General features: G+C 52.5%; 1 protein-coding gene across 7 annotated transcripts in view; it reads right to left on the bottom strand.

The window, feature by feature from the left end:
* Positions 1-8,751, bottom strand: part of VASH2 (vasohibin 2) — a 39,351-nt gene extending 30,600 nt beyond the window's left edge. For 6 of the 7 annotated variants that reach the window (XM_045084726.1, XM_045084728.1, XM_045084729.1 and 3 more), the window contains exons 1-2: positions 8,522-8,751; positions 7,432-7,900 (exon numbers count right to left, since the gene is read on the bottom strand). In XM_045084726.1, the coding sequence (XP_044940661.1) occupies positions 7,432-7,707 (276 nt within the window). In that variant the 5' untranslated portion in view covers positions 7,708-7,900; positions 8,522-8,751. The remainder of the gene's footprint in view (positions 1-7,431; positions 7,901-8,521) is intronic. The other variant, XM_045084731.1, reaches the window with a different exon arrangement.
* Positions 8,752-12,028: the final 3,277 nt, after the last annotated feature.

Here is a 12,028-nt window from a genome sequence, read left to right as displayed (position 1 = left end):
CGTGCACACTGAGGAAATGTACTATGTATTATGAAATATTTCCTTACAAACACTAGAAGCATCAATCTTGTCCTTGCTTTTGCAGTAACATCCACGGATCTACCCATACCTGGAATTCTGCATCAGGATGTGCCAGAGATGTCACGGAGAAGTGAGGAGAGAAGGGGAGATGTGACAAAACATTTCTTTAGCACCTGCTGTGTTCCAAGCTCTAGGCCAGGGACGAGGGAACACGGAGATGGAGGAAGGATGGAGGGGAATGAGACAGCATTTCTGCACATAAAGTGCTATTTGATTCTATTTAATACAAAAGATGGTAAAAGCATGTGGAAATAACCCCAAAGAATCACCAATCACCTAACGGATCCTCAGAGGGGTGTCCCTTGGCCAGATCCCTGCCAGAGCCAAGGGACTTGGTTCAGAGGTGGCTGTGGGGACCAACCACCAAATTATTTCAACTCCCCCAAAGCCCAACAGAGCCCACAAGACCCAGATGGTGGGGTGGGAAACAGGCAGCAGCTGGTCCTCAGAATAGCAGCCCGGTGGCGCCCAGAGGCTTTTAAAAACAGCTGCCTGGTTACCTCAGACCCGGCTGAGCGCGTGCGGGAGCTGTGGCCACATTCCACCAGCCCCAGCTGGGGAGCAGGGCTGCGAGGGAGAGACGAGCCGAGACAGCTGAGGGCTGATGTCATCAGGCTACAACTCACCCTGCTGTCTGGGATGGCTGGCCGGGGCTCCGGCTGGCAGCCGGCTCCCAACTAGCACCTTAGGCCGCCAGTGCCCCCAAAGGACAATGCACTGTACAAACCAGGCGGGCTCCTTGGCTGCTAATTATGAGACAGACACAAGATCCGAGTCCCTGGTCTATCACCTACTCGCTGCGGACGCTGTCGAGCTCCATGACTTCTCTAAGCCCATTTCTTCCTTGATAAAATAGGAAACTATCACCTACTTCAAACCGTCGGGGCGGGTTGTGAGGATTGTAGGACCTAATGTACAAAGCCGGCAACTTGGCATTGGCGCTTGGTATTCTGGAAGGGCTGGCTATGTTAGCCTTCATTACTGATGTGTTTTCGGGATCTAGCCTGGGGAAGCCTGGACGGTCTGCACTTTCCTGGAACTAGAAGATAAAGTCAGCAGGGCCCGAGTCTCTGCACACTCCACGTGGAACATCGCAAAGATGCCTTCTCACCCCAGTGGAGGAGGAGAACACAGTCATTTCCCCCTTCAGACACGTCTTGACCAGGAGCTAATATCCTTCATTCATGACAAGTTCATTCAAAGTTTTAAGAAAACTCTTCAGGGGCCCCTGGCGGGCGCATCAGTACAGGATGCAACTCTTGATCTCGTGATCATGAGTTCAAGCCCCACATGGAATGTAGAGGTTACTTAAAATAATAAAAAATAAAAGAAAACTCTTTGGTCTTTAATGAAAAAAAAAATGTCCCGAAAGGTAGAAGCAACCCAAATGTCCTTTGACAGCTGAATGGATAAACAAAATGTGGTACAGGGGCACCTGGCCGGCTCAGTCAGTAGAGCGTGGGACTCTTGATCTCGAGGGTCAAGGGTTTGAGCCCCATGTTGGGCATAGCTTATTTTTTAAAATATGGTAAATACATACAATAGAATATTATTTGGCATTAAGAAAGGACATTTTGAGGGACCCCTGGGTGGCTCAGTTGGTTAAGCCACTGCCTACAGCTCAGGTCATGATCCCAGAGTCCTGGGATCGAGTCCCGCATCGGGCTCCTTGCTTGGCAGGGAGCCTGCTTCTCTCGCTGCCTCTGCCTGCCAGTCTCCCTGCTTGTGTGTACACTCTCTCTCTCTGACAAATAAATAAAATCTCCAAAAAAATAAAATAAAATAAAAATGAAATTTAAAAAAAGGACATTTTGACACAAGCTACATGATGAACCTTGACACAAGCTACAATGTGATAAACCTTGAGGACATACTTAGTGAAATAAGCAAAACACAAAGGGACAAATAGTATAGGATACCTCTTTCACCATCGTATGCCTTTACCCGCGGGGTATACATTCTGAGACCCCCCCCCACAGATGCCTGAATCTGCAGATAGTGCCAAGCCCTAAATATACTGGTTTTTTTTTCCCCATGCATACATATACCTATGATAAAGTTTCATTTATAAATTAGGCCTGGTAAGGAGATTAAGACAATCAGTAAAATAGGACAGATATAACAACATTCTGTAATAAAAATTATGTGAATATGATCTTTCTCAAAATCTCTAATTGTAGTCTATTCACCCTTCTTGAGATAGGAGGTGATGAAATGCCTACATAATGAGACGAACCGAGGGAAATGACGTAAGGCATCGTGACCTGGCGTTAGGTTACTGTTGACCTTCTGACCAAACGTCAGAAAGAGGATCGCCTGCTTCCAGAGAGCTGGGAACCATGGATGGCAGAAACCGTAGAAAGCGGAACAGTGGAGAAGAGGGGCCAGCCGTCTGAGGCTCCCACAGCCATCAGATTCATACAGACAAAGCCCACGGGTGGTTGCCAGGGACGGAGGGGTGGGAGAAGACGGAGTCAGCGTTGAATAGGTACAAAGTCTCAGCCAGGGAAGAAGGAAAACTTCTGGAGATGGAACACAACAGTGAGAATTACTTAATGCACAGAACTGTACACTTAAAGATGGTTAAAATGGTAAAATTAGGTTTTGGATATTTTATCGTAATTTTAAAAACAGTCATGAAAAGACAATTTACCAAAAAAGTGAATAAATATTCAAAAAAGAATTTCAAGCTCACTGATAATTTAAGAAATGCAAAGTAAAGGGGCGCCTGGGTGGTTCATTGGGCTCCGTGTCTGCCTTGGGCTCAGGTCATGATCCCAGGGTCCTGGGACCGAGTCCTGCATCGGGCTCCCTGCTCAGAGGGGAGCCTGCTTCCCCCTCTCCCTCTGCCTGCTACTCCCCCTGCTTGTCTCCTCTCCCTCTCTCTCTCTGACAAATAAATAAATAAAAGCTTAAAAGAAAGAAATGCAAAGTAAATCCACTGCAACATGCCATTTTCACCTCCAATCAGTAGAGCTGTTCTGAAATGTGGACACCTAATGTTGACAGGGATGCTCTTAAAAGGCACAATGGGAACATAAATTGCTACAACCTTTTTATAAAATGCGCTTGGCACACTTTTTTTTATCTTCTCCTCCTTGACAGACCCTAAGAGCCCCTCCTCATGTTATTTTCCCCTGTTTCACCTGAAACCCCAGCCTCGATTTCCACGGCCCTTCCCCTCAAGGTTCCTGCCACCTGCCGCCTGCCACCAGCCCCTCAAGTCACAGCCCAGCTGAGGGAGGTGGAATCCAGAGGGAAGAGGTCAAAACCAGCCTCTCTACATAGGCCTGTGGTCTGGGTCCCTGGGGGGTGGGGGACAGGAGGAAGGAATGGGCTGGGTAGGAAGGTTATTGTTCAAGAATACGGAAAGGAACCACGGGCAAGGCTTCTGTGGTCAGGCTCCTTCTCATCCCATTCTCGGCAAACAGAATCACCTGTCCAAAGAATGCAGGGAGAAATGATGTCAGGGGACACAGGTGTGCAAATGGCATCCCCATAAGCAAGAGAAGCAGAAAGGCAGAAGAGAAAGCAAGGAGGCAAGCCAGAACACTGGGCGCCAGGAATCTTTAAGCAGAAAGAATGAGAAGAAAGCAAAGCCTTTTGCTGCCCCTGCTCTGGAAGAAACAGTTACCAGCGCAGACACACCAGGCAACTCGGAGAAGCAGCACAGAACATCAGTCACCAGCCCAGAATGGAGCCCAGGCCTCTGCCTCAAGGGCAGCCAGGCCCCTGTTGAGGGTGTCCTGGCATGGAGCTCTGGGGGGGTCTCAACCTTGGGCCAAGCAGGAAGGACAGACCACGGTTCCAGAGGCAGGAGTGTGCTGCCCGTGTGAGCTAGCAGCGGGCAGAAGGGGGCCCTGGCCGCAGACTCGCAGTCTCACACCTCTCTGCTCAGGCAAAGCGGAGTCCTCTAAAACGGAATCCTTCCCTAATTTAGAACCGGCATGAGAATGAGGCACGAAAACGTGGGGTCTTTAAGAAACGATCACTGTTTCCTGCTGAATCCATTCTGGCTGCCCCTTGGAGAGTTCAGCTCAGCCGGGAGAGAAGCAGGAGGAGCGGCTTCCGAGCACACCCTGCTCTCTTTTCTGGGCCGGGCGCTCTCTCCGCCTCGCCTTTCTCGTCCTCCACCGTCCTCCGACTGACTCTGCTGCTTTTCCGACTTTCCGTGAAAAGCCCCCGCCTTCACCTAGTCCGCTGCTGCCTTGGACCCAGCAACCACCAGGGGCAAGGCCTGCAGTCACACATTTAAAAGGAGGCTTGCAGAAGGGGTGAACCCCCAGACGCCTGAGCCCCAAACCTCCCACTCCCGCCCCTGCCCAGGTAGAGGGACCTGAACCTGTGGGCAGAACTTCCCAGGGCTGTTCACAAAATGGCCTCAAAGAAGTAGCATTCCATCCTCCTCTTAAAGTTCTTGTACCTTCCAGCGCTCTACCATTGCCCACCCCCACTCCTCTTTTTATTTTATTTTATTTATTAATTTGACAGAGAGAGAGAGATCACAAGTAGGCAGGCAGACAGGCAGAGAGGGAGGGGGAAGCAGGCTCCCTGCTGAGCAGAGAGCCCGATGCGAGGCTCAATCCCAGGACTCTGAGATCATGACCTGAGCCGAAGGCAGAGGCTTTGCCACCCAGGCGCCCCCACCACTCCTCTTCTATACAAAGTCCTCAGCAAGACACTTGCTAAAGGAGAAAAGACACAGACCCAAAGGGAAAAGTCTGCCCAGCTGAGTGTGAGAACAGCCCTTGGACTGTTCAAAGAAGTGGTCCCTGGAACCAGAAGCTGTTTTGAAGCTGTTTCCCGTCTCAGGACCTAGGTAGGGGTCAGGGGTTGGGGAAGGTCAGGACCTGGGAGAAGGGGATACGGAGATGGAGTCAGAGAACACGCTATTATGATGCAACGTAAGAGAGAGAAATGTTAAGTTCAGGTTCAAAAAGCCAAGGTCTGTGTTTAGCCTGGGGTTTTCCCAGCCTGGCAGGAGTTCTGCTGTGACTTCAGGTTGCTGCGAAAAGATAAGACGGTGTGGTTGCTATGTATAAAAGGGAACTTTTTTTTTTTTTTTTTCCCAAGAACACATCATTCAGCCACAATAATGGAAACATCAGGTACAGGTCTCAGGGGAAAGTAATCTGTGTTTTAAACCACTCAGACAACATTGAGAATATTGTGTTTCATAGGTGCTTATTTTAGAGGACTGACTGCTGACAAACTAGCAAGTGTCCTAGAAAGAGGGTGAGGAGAGTGCTTTGATCTGGGAACTGTGACACTAAGACACAGTGAAAGGAGTTACGTGAGGACAAAGAACTAAAGGAAGATGCAGAATGACGGAAGGTCACGGTCCTGAGGACTTGTTCTAAGTCAACTCTGTTGTCACACAGCTCAGCATTGGAGATCTGGAGACACGTAGGTCTTATCGTCAAGGGACTGAAGAGCTGGAAGGAACTTGATATGAAATCTTGTCAATTCCCATTTTACAGATGAGAAAACTAAGACCAGAGTTTGTTTTTATTAAGTGAGTGACTGAGGCCACAAAGCCAGAGGCAGCACCACCAGGACTAGAATTCAGTCCCTTGATTTTTATTCCAAGAAGGCTGTGTCGTAGTAACATTCTAGGGAGCTATGAATAGTGAAGGAGGTAGGGGTGCGCTGCTCTGATTCAAAGGGCAACCCAACAATTAGTGGTCACATGGGGCTGAAGGTGAAAAAGGAGAATTTCTGTGCCACTGAAGACAAGAGTTTCCCAACCACCAACACCCAAATCTGGCCAGGCTCTGGGCGAGCTGCCCTGTGAGGTGATGAGCTCCCCATCCCCACGAGGTCTCTGGGAAGAAGAAGGGATTCTGCTGAGAGGGGGGAGAGCAGTCTCCACCAAAAAAAACACTTTCTGATTCCTATGGAGAAAAGGGGTCTGCATACACAAGACCAGGAGAAAGCCAAAGCCACCCTTAGCAGTAGGGTCAGAGGTCGGGAGCTGAATTAGATTTGCAGCATAGGACAGCAGGAACAGGCCTTGGTCCCCTGTGGCCACCTCTCTTCCAGGGCTAAAGGGCTCCCAGGTCCTCCTTAAGTAAAGCACGCCTCAGTCAAGGAAGGACAAAAATCTGAAGTCAGAACTGCCAGCCGAGACCAGCGTTGTTCTCCTGCTCCAGGAAAGCCCAGCAGGGGTAAATCACAGCCGGCAACAAAGCAAGAAATGTCCTCATTGGGCATAGTGAAGGGCTCCGTGACCTGCTGCAATAAAGCACTGAATGATTGCAGCAGGAAGCTTCTGGGCCCTGTCACTCCCCTCAAGGGCACATGCAGCTCTCTGGCCTGCAGGGCTCAGATGCTCAGGTCACCAGATGCTCCAGGTTAGGGACTCAGCCAGATGGCCTTTCAGGTCTCAGGTCTGGCATTCCTAGACCAGCCCAGAAGTCGTCTCAGCCACACCAGTGTCCCCAGGGGGCAACGAAAAACATCTGCTATGCCATCACCCCCAGGCTCTGTAGCATTTCTCTGCAGCTTGCTTTCTGAGGTCTCATAGAGTGACCACCACACATCTCCCTCCCTCCGTCTTACTAACTATATCCTTGGCCACCAGACTCAGTCTGCTCGCTGGCTTCTCTCCAAGGTAGAAAGAGTTTCGCTCCTGAGCCTCCATCTCTATCCAGGGAGACTAATGCATCATGTGCACTGGAAAGTCCCTTTTAAGCAATAGCCAAAGCTCTTCTTCTTTTTTTTTTCTTTTTCTTTTTTTTCTTGGAGCTCAGATAAGCTGAGAAAAGAGACAGTTCACTGCTTTGCAAGTTTCAGAGGTGAAAGTCACTGTCATGAAAAAAAGAATTGGCAAAAAGTCTAGAAATGATTCACGCTGAGAAGTCTGACTGGTTGATTGCAAAATTCATTCACAGCCTGATAAATCATTTGCAAAGGAGAGACAGGCAAGGACTTAAGAGTCTCCAAAGAGAAAAAGGAGGGTGTGATCCCCGGGGGTGGGGGGGGTGGGGGGGGAGGTTCTGAGCATTCTTGGCAACACTGGTGTTACCTGGTGGCTACCAGGTGGCTTATAGCTTTTGCTGGAGGAGGTGATGGGGGTAGCAAACAGAGTTTGGCTGGAGATTCAAAGAACCCTTGGCACCGCCAGACCACACAGTCCCAGGACTGCAAGCCCTCCATCTCTCCCTCCCCCATTTCTAAGTCTTCCAAGACAAACGTCTCAATTAAGCAAAGGGGGACCGGCCCGGAAGAATGGGGGAGCATAAGGGAGTCCAGAACCGGACCAGGAAAATGGACATCGCCTCTACTTGCTATGCAGATTGAAGTGTTCCCATCATTGCCCACCCGACCCTGTCCATCGAAGCCTCTGACCTTTGCCAAGAAGGTGGCGTTCCTGATGGCGCCCACCATTTCTCCCCCCTTGGGGTGCACCTTAGCCACGTGCATCCACATGCGCTCCCAGGTGTGGCTGTCGATGGGGAAGCCGCTCTTGTTAACGTGAAACAGCACCCCGCCGTCTTTGTCCTCCTCCTCCGAGCCCCCACTGGTGGCGAGGCTCACGGGCCGCGCGTGGCTGCTCCGGGACCGGGTGCCTTTGGCGCCTTTGGGGTGTGGGCAGCGGTGAGTGTCGGCCGCGGAGCCGGTCATGGTGGGGCCGGGGCGGGGCGGGGGTGCGGGGGGCGCGCGGCGGCGGCGGCGGCGGCGGCGGCGGCGGGGGGCGTGTGCGCGCGGGCGCGGCACAGGGATCAGCGCCCCGCGGGGACGGCCTTCTCCATGCCTCTGGCTGCCGCAGGACGCGCGAACCGGGAGCGGCGGCTGGAGCTCCGCTTACGGGCCGAGCCTGAAATCAGTGGAGACACAGCACACACCACGGGTAAGTGGACACCAGAGGCGGGGCGCACTGTGTCCAACGGCGGCGGGGCCTCGGAGTGGCCCCGCGTCACTCCCCGCTCCCCCCCGCGCGCCGACAGACCCCTCCAGCAATTGCCCACGAGCTTGCAGCCCTGCAATTCCCGAGGAAGGCGACTCGAATTTTGCCCCCAAGCTTCACACCCGCCCTCAGACACCCGGAGGGGGATCCACGGAGCGCGGAAGGTGCGGAGTGGACGGGTTGGGAGAAGAAAGACAGCTCGTGCTGCGTGAAGGAGCAGGAGGTCCCCGCAAGGCTCCACGCATTCCTTGGTGCCAGATGTGGCAGAGCGCCAGTCGCGCCCGGAACGTACCGGCACGTGAGCGCCCGGGCTGCCGCGAGGGCGCAGCAGCAGCAGCCTCGGCTTGCAAAGGCGGCCGCGATTCGGCCCGGAGGCCCTCCGGGAGCCGGTGGGCGAGGACCGGCTGCGGCTCCCAGGCGCCCGTGCAAGTGGCGCCGCCCCCACCCCTCCCCGAGTTCCAGCGCCAGGCACCCGGGGGACTGGCTGCGGGCGGGGCGCGAGGCGGGCGCGCCGCAGCCCCCCGACCCTACCTCGGGCCGGCCAGGGGCCTCATGGCCGCGGAGCTTCTCCGGGCGGCGGGGGCGGCGGGGGCTGCTGCGGCGGCTGCGGGGGCTGGGCCTGGGCCTGGGGCTGCTGGGGCTGCTGCGGCTGCTGGGGCTGCTGCAGCCGTCGCCTCATTCCATGTCCCATTCTCGAATGTTATTCTGTGACATATAACCGAGTCACCCGGGCGGCCGCCGATGTTCTGAACGCGTCCATTGGCCACCGCAACAAAGAGGGGCGGGTCCCGGGCTCGGGACTCTACAACCGGGAGCTCCGCGACGCTCTGATTGGCTCCGGGGATTCCCGGGCAGGAGAGGAGAGGAGCAGGGGGAGCTGGGCGGCCACGCGAAATCCAATCGCAGTCTTGTCCTGGGAGCCCCGCGGGGCTGGAGCGTTTGTGCATGGGACTTAAGACCGAGTTTCCCCAGGGATGGTGGCCGCCGAAGGTGTGCAACTGTGGGAAGCAGAGGAGAAACAAAGCCACCCAAGAAGTGACCCCAACGTGTGGGAGGGCTTGTCTTGAGAACTTCGTTCCCTGAGGAAGGCTGGACAGTCACCTGCCCCTGGCAGGGAGTGATGGACGGTTTAGGCAGGGGCTGTCACACGAAGGCACAAAATTAAATCTTTTTTTTTTTTTTAATCTCACATTACAGATTTTCCAAATCCAATTAGGGGGCACACACAGCATGTACCTTCTGACATTAGTCTTCATTAATAAATTCCTTTTGGACCCATGCTGACATGCGCTGTCATGGCCTGACATGGCCCAGGAGGTCAGCCAGGCCCCAACTATTCTCTCACAGTTTGAGTTAGAGCAGGGGCTGGAGAGTTACTTGAAAACTATGGCGAAGTGGGAGTCTTTCCACACTCTCCAAAAAATATTTTTGTCTTAAAGACGCCTTTCCCTCTCCCTTAAAGGAAAAAAAAAAAAAAAAAAGACTTTATTTATTTAATTTACTTTTGAAGGGGCGGGGAAGGGGCAGAGGGAGAGGGGCAAGCAGACTCCGCACTGAGCAGGGAGCCAGGTGTGGGGCTTAATTACCCAACGGGGAGATCATGACCTGAGCTGAAATCAGGAGTCTTAACTGTCTGAGCCACCTAGTAAGAAAAGTAAAAAAAAAAAAACACAAAAACTGAGATGGGAAGAGCACCATACTAGACACCAAAAGTCCAGGTTTGTCACTTGGCTAAGCTGTGTGACCCACGACAAGCCACTTGCCTGTTCTATGCCTTAACTTCTCTTTCTGAAAAGAGGCAGTAGGGTACCGCTCCCCCAAATACACACACACACACACACACACACACACACACTCGAGGTCTATTCTGGCTCTAAGGTTCTCTGATTCTCTGGTTTCCTCTCTCACTTAAGAAAGTGGCCATAAATTCTGTGCCTGTTTTGGGAGGGTAAGCAGTTGTGATAGCAATGCTAAGTTAACCTGGAATTAAGAACATGGTCATCGAAGAGCCACTGCTGTTGGAGCGCACGGTGAGTGGTCGGCGCCCGCAGAGGTCCTGGAATGAGAACAATAATGTAGGTCCATTCAGACAACAAGAAGTGAGCCAATTCAAAAAATTGTCTGAATGATGCAAATGAAACGGCACCCTTGAAAAAAAAAATCAGGAAACTGAAAGAAAATTATCCTCTCACCATATAATTGCTTCAGGTTTCATTTCTCCATTGAAAGAACACGTGCCTCAGGGAGTGATCTGCTTTCTCATCTTGAACATCCTTCCTCTGCTCCCTCCCTCTCCAGTCCACCCCCTCTCCTTACTTCCCCTGAGTTTCAAGTCTCTGGAGGCCACATGAGGATGAGGATCTTGTGCCCAGGATGCGAATTTGGCCTCACAGTCCCGCAGGAGAAAATGGAGCTCTCAAAGCCCAAATGATCGGTTGGCAAAAATCGAAGAATGTCTGGCAAGTTTCACCTTCCTTGGCATCAATTCCCAGTGTCCCACTCAGGCCAAGTCCAAACAAGTACAATTACCCTATTATACCAGGGCCTGGGTCCTGCTGTACCTGAATCAAATCCTATGGACCAGAGAGGTTTATCAGTTCTTGTTCCTGCTCCAGACACCCCGGAACTCCCTGACAGCTGGGGGGAAAGCATTTGTTGTTCGTCTCCCAAATTCCAGCTGTCCGTTCTCTTCTTCCCTGGGGTGGGCTGCCACAGGGACCCAAGTGACATGGCGTATGAAGAGAGCTAGGAGCTTTGGCTACTTTTCCTGAAAGGTGATAAGAAGGCTTCTGAACCGAACTGTGCAGTGCCAGTGAAGGACTGAGAGACAGAGGGTCCTTTTGTTGAGAAATCTTTTGCATTACAGAACTGTGTTTATTGCATGGACCAGCCAGCTCTAGTCTTCATTTCCTTGTGTACTTAGTGTTACATAACACTGAACCCAGGCCAGACAGATGATGGGTTTTGAAAGTCCAAACAGTAAGGGTGGCATGGCCATATAGACACACACAGTGGGACCCAGAGCCAACTTGTGATTTGAACGGGGACACATGGTGACTAGACGCTCAGCCACTGAGAGCATGGTCACTGCCGTCTGAGGGTATAATGAACGGACTAGCAGACATGTGCAGTGGAAGGTTTGGAGCAAGAAAAGCGGGTCAATAGTGTCTCCTTTTTCAAGTGCCAGCTGCTGAGATCTCAGAGGTATGTCAGACAAAATCCCACCTTAGGGTCCATCTATCTAGCTCCAGCACTTGTTGATGTTAATAGCCTGGTTGATAGCACGGATCGAACACACCTTGGCTAGAGTCGCCTTTCTCCAGGCTCCACGGCTGCCTCCACAGCCAGCCCGATCGGTTCAGCCATCTGGAAGGGACCAGTCACCCGCCCCAGGCAGGACCCTCTTGGTGTGGCTGCACAGACAGGCTGGCCAGCCCCACGTGCGGATGGGCTTCTAGACTCAGAAGGGGCTAGATGATGCCTCTTAAGGAATCAATTCCTTTCGATCAGTGAGGAAACAGCAGGTGAGAGAGATCTGGGCTGGTAAGTTCATTCTTCGTCCTCCCTTTCTGTGGACAACTCGGAGGTGTGCTTTTCCAGCAGAGCCTGTCTGGAGATGTCCCCCGAGGCTGAGCACACATCCCTACCGAGTGACCGGCCTCGGCTCCCGGCAGCCGGCCGTGACGCAGCCGCCGGTGTGAGAACGTCCCACCTTCTACTGCTTCTCCTTTCCTCCCCCGGTTCCCTCTCGTGCTCACTCTGGCTGCGTTCTCTGGCAGATTTGATCGCTGCTTCAGATTCTGTTTTTCTAGGGAAACCTAGCTAAAACAATGGGTTCCACGAGTGGTTCTAGAAAGCAAGTGCTCAGGATGGATTTCGGGGTTATCTGGCCTCCCCGTCTGAAATCAGTAGAACCCTTCGCTGGTGATAAGAGGGAAGGCAAGAGCTCTGATATGCGGGATCTTTGCACATTTCACTTGTGTTTAATCGGGGTGAATTGGGTGGAGAGCAAGACCTTAGGAGATCGAGTCACTATGG

Source organism: Mustela putorius, unplaced genomic scaffold (assembly GCF_011764305.1).
Source record: "Mustela putorius furo isolate JIRA1106 unplaced genomic scaffold, ASM1176430v1.1 tig00000785_pilon_pilon_pilon, whole genome shotgun sequence".
In the NCBI taxonomy this organism is placed as follows: domain Eukaryota; kingdom Metazoa; phylum Chordata; class Mammalia; order Carnivora; family Mustelidae; genus Mustela; species Mustela putorius.
The sequence above is the reverse complement of the archived record's forward strand: the minus strand, read 5'-3'. Positions and strand labels throughout refer to the sequence as shown.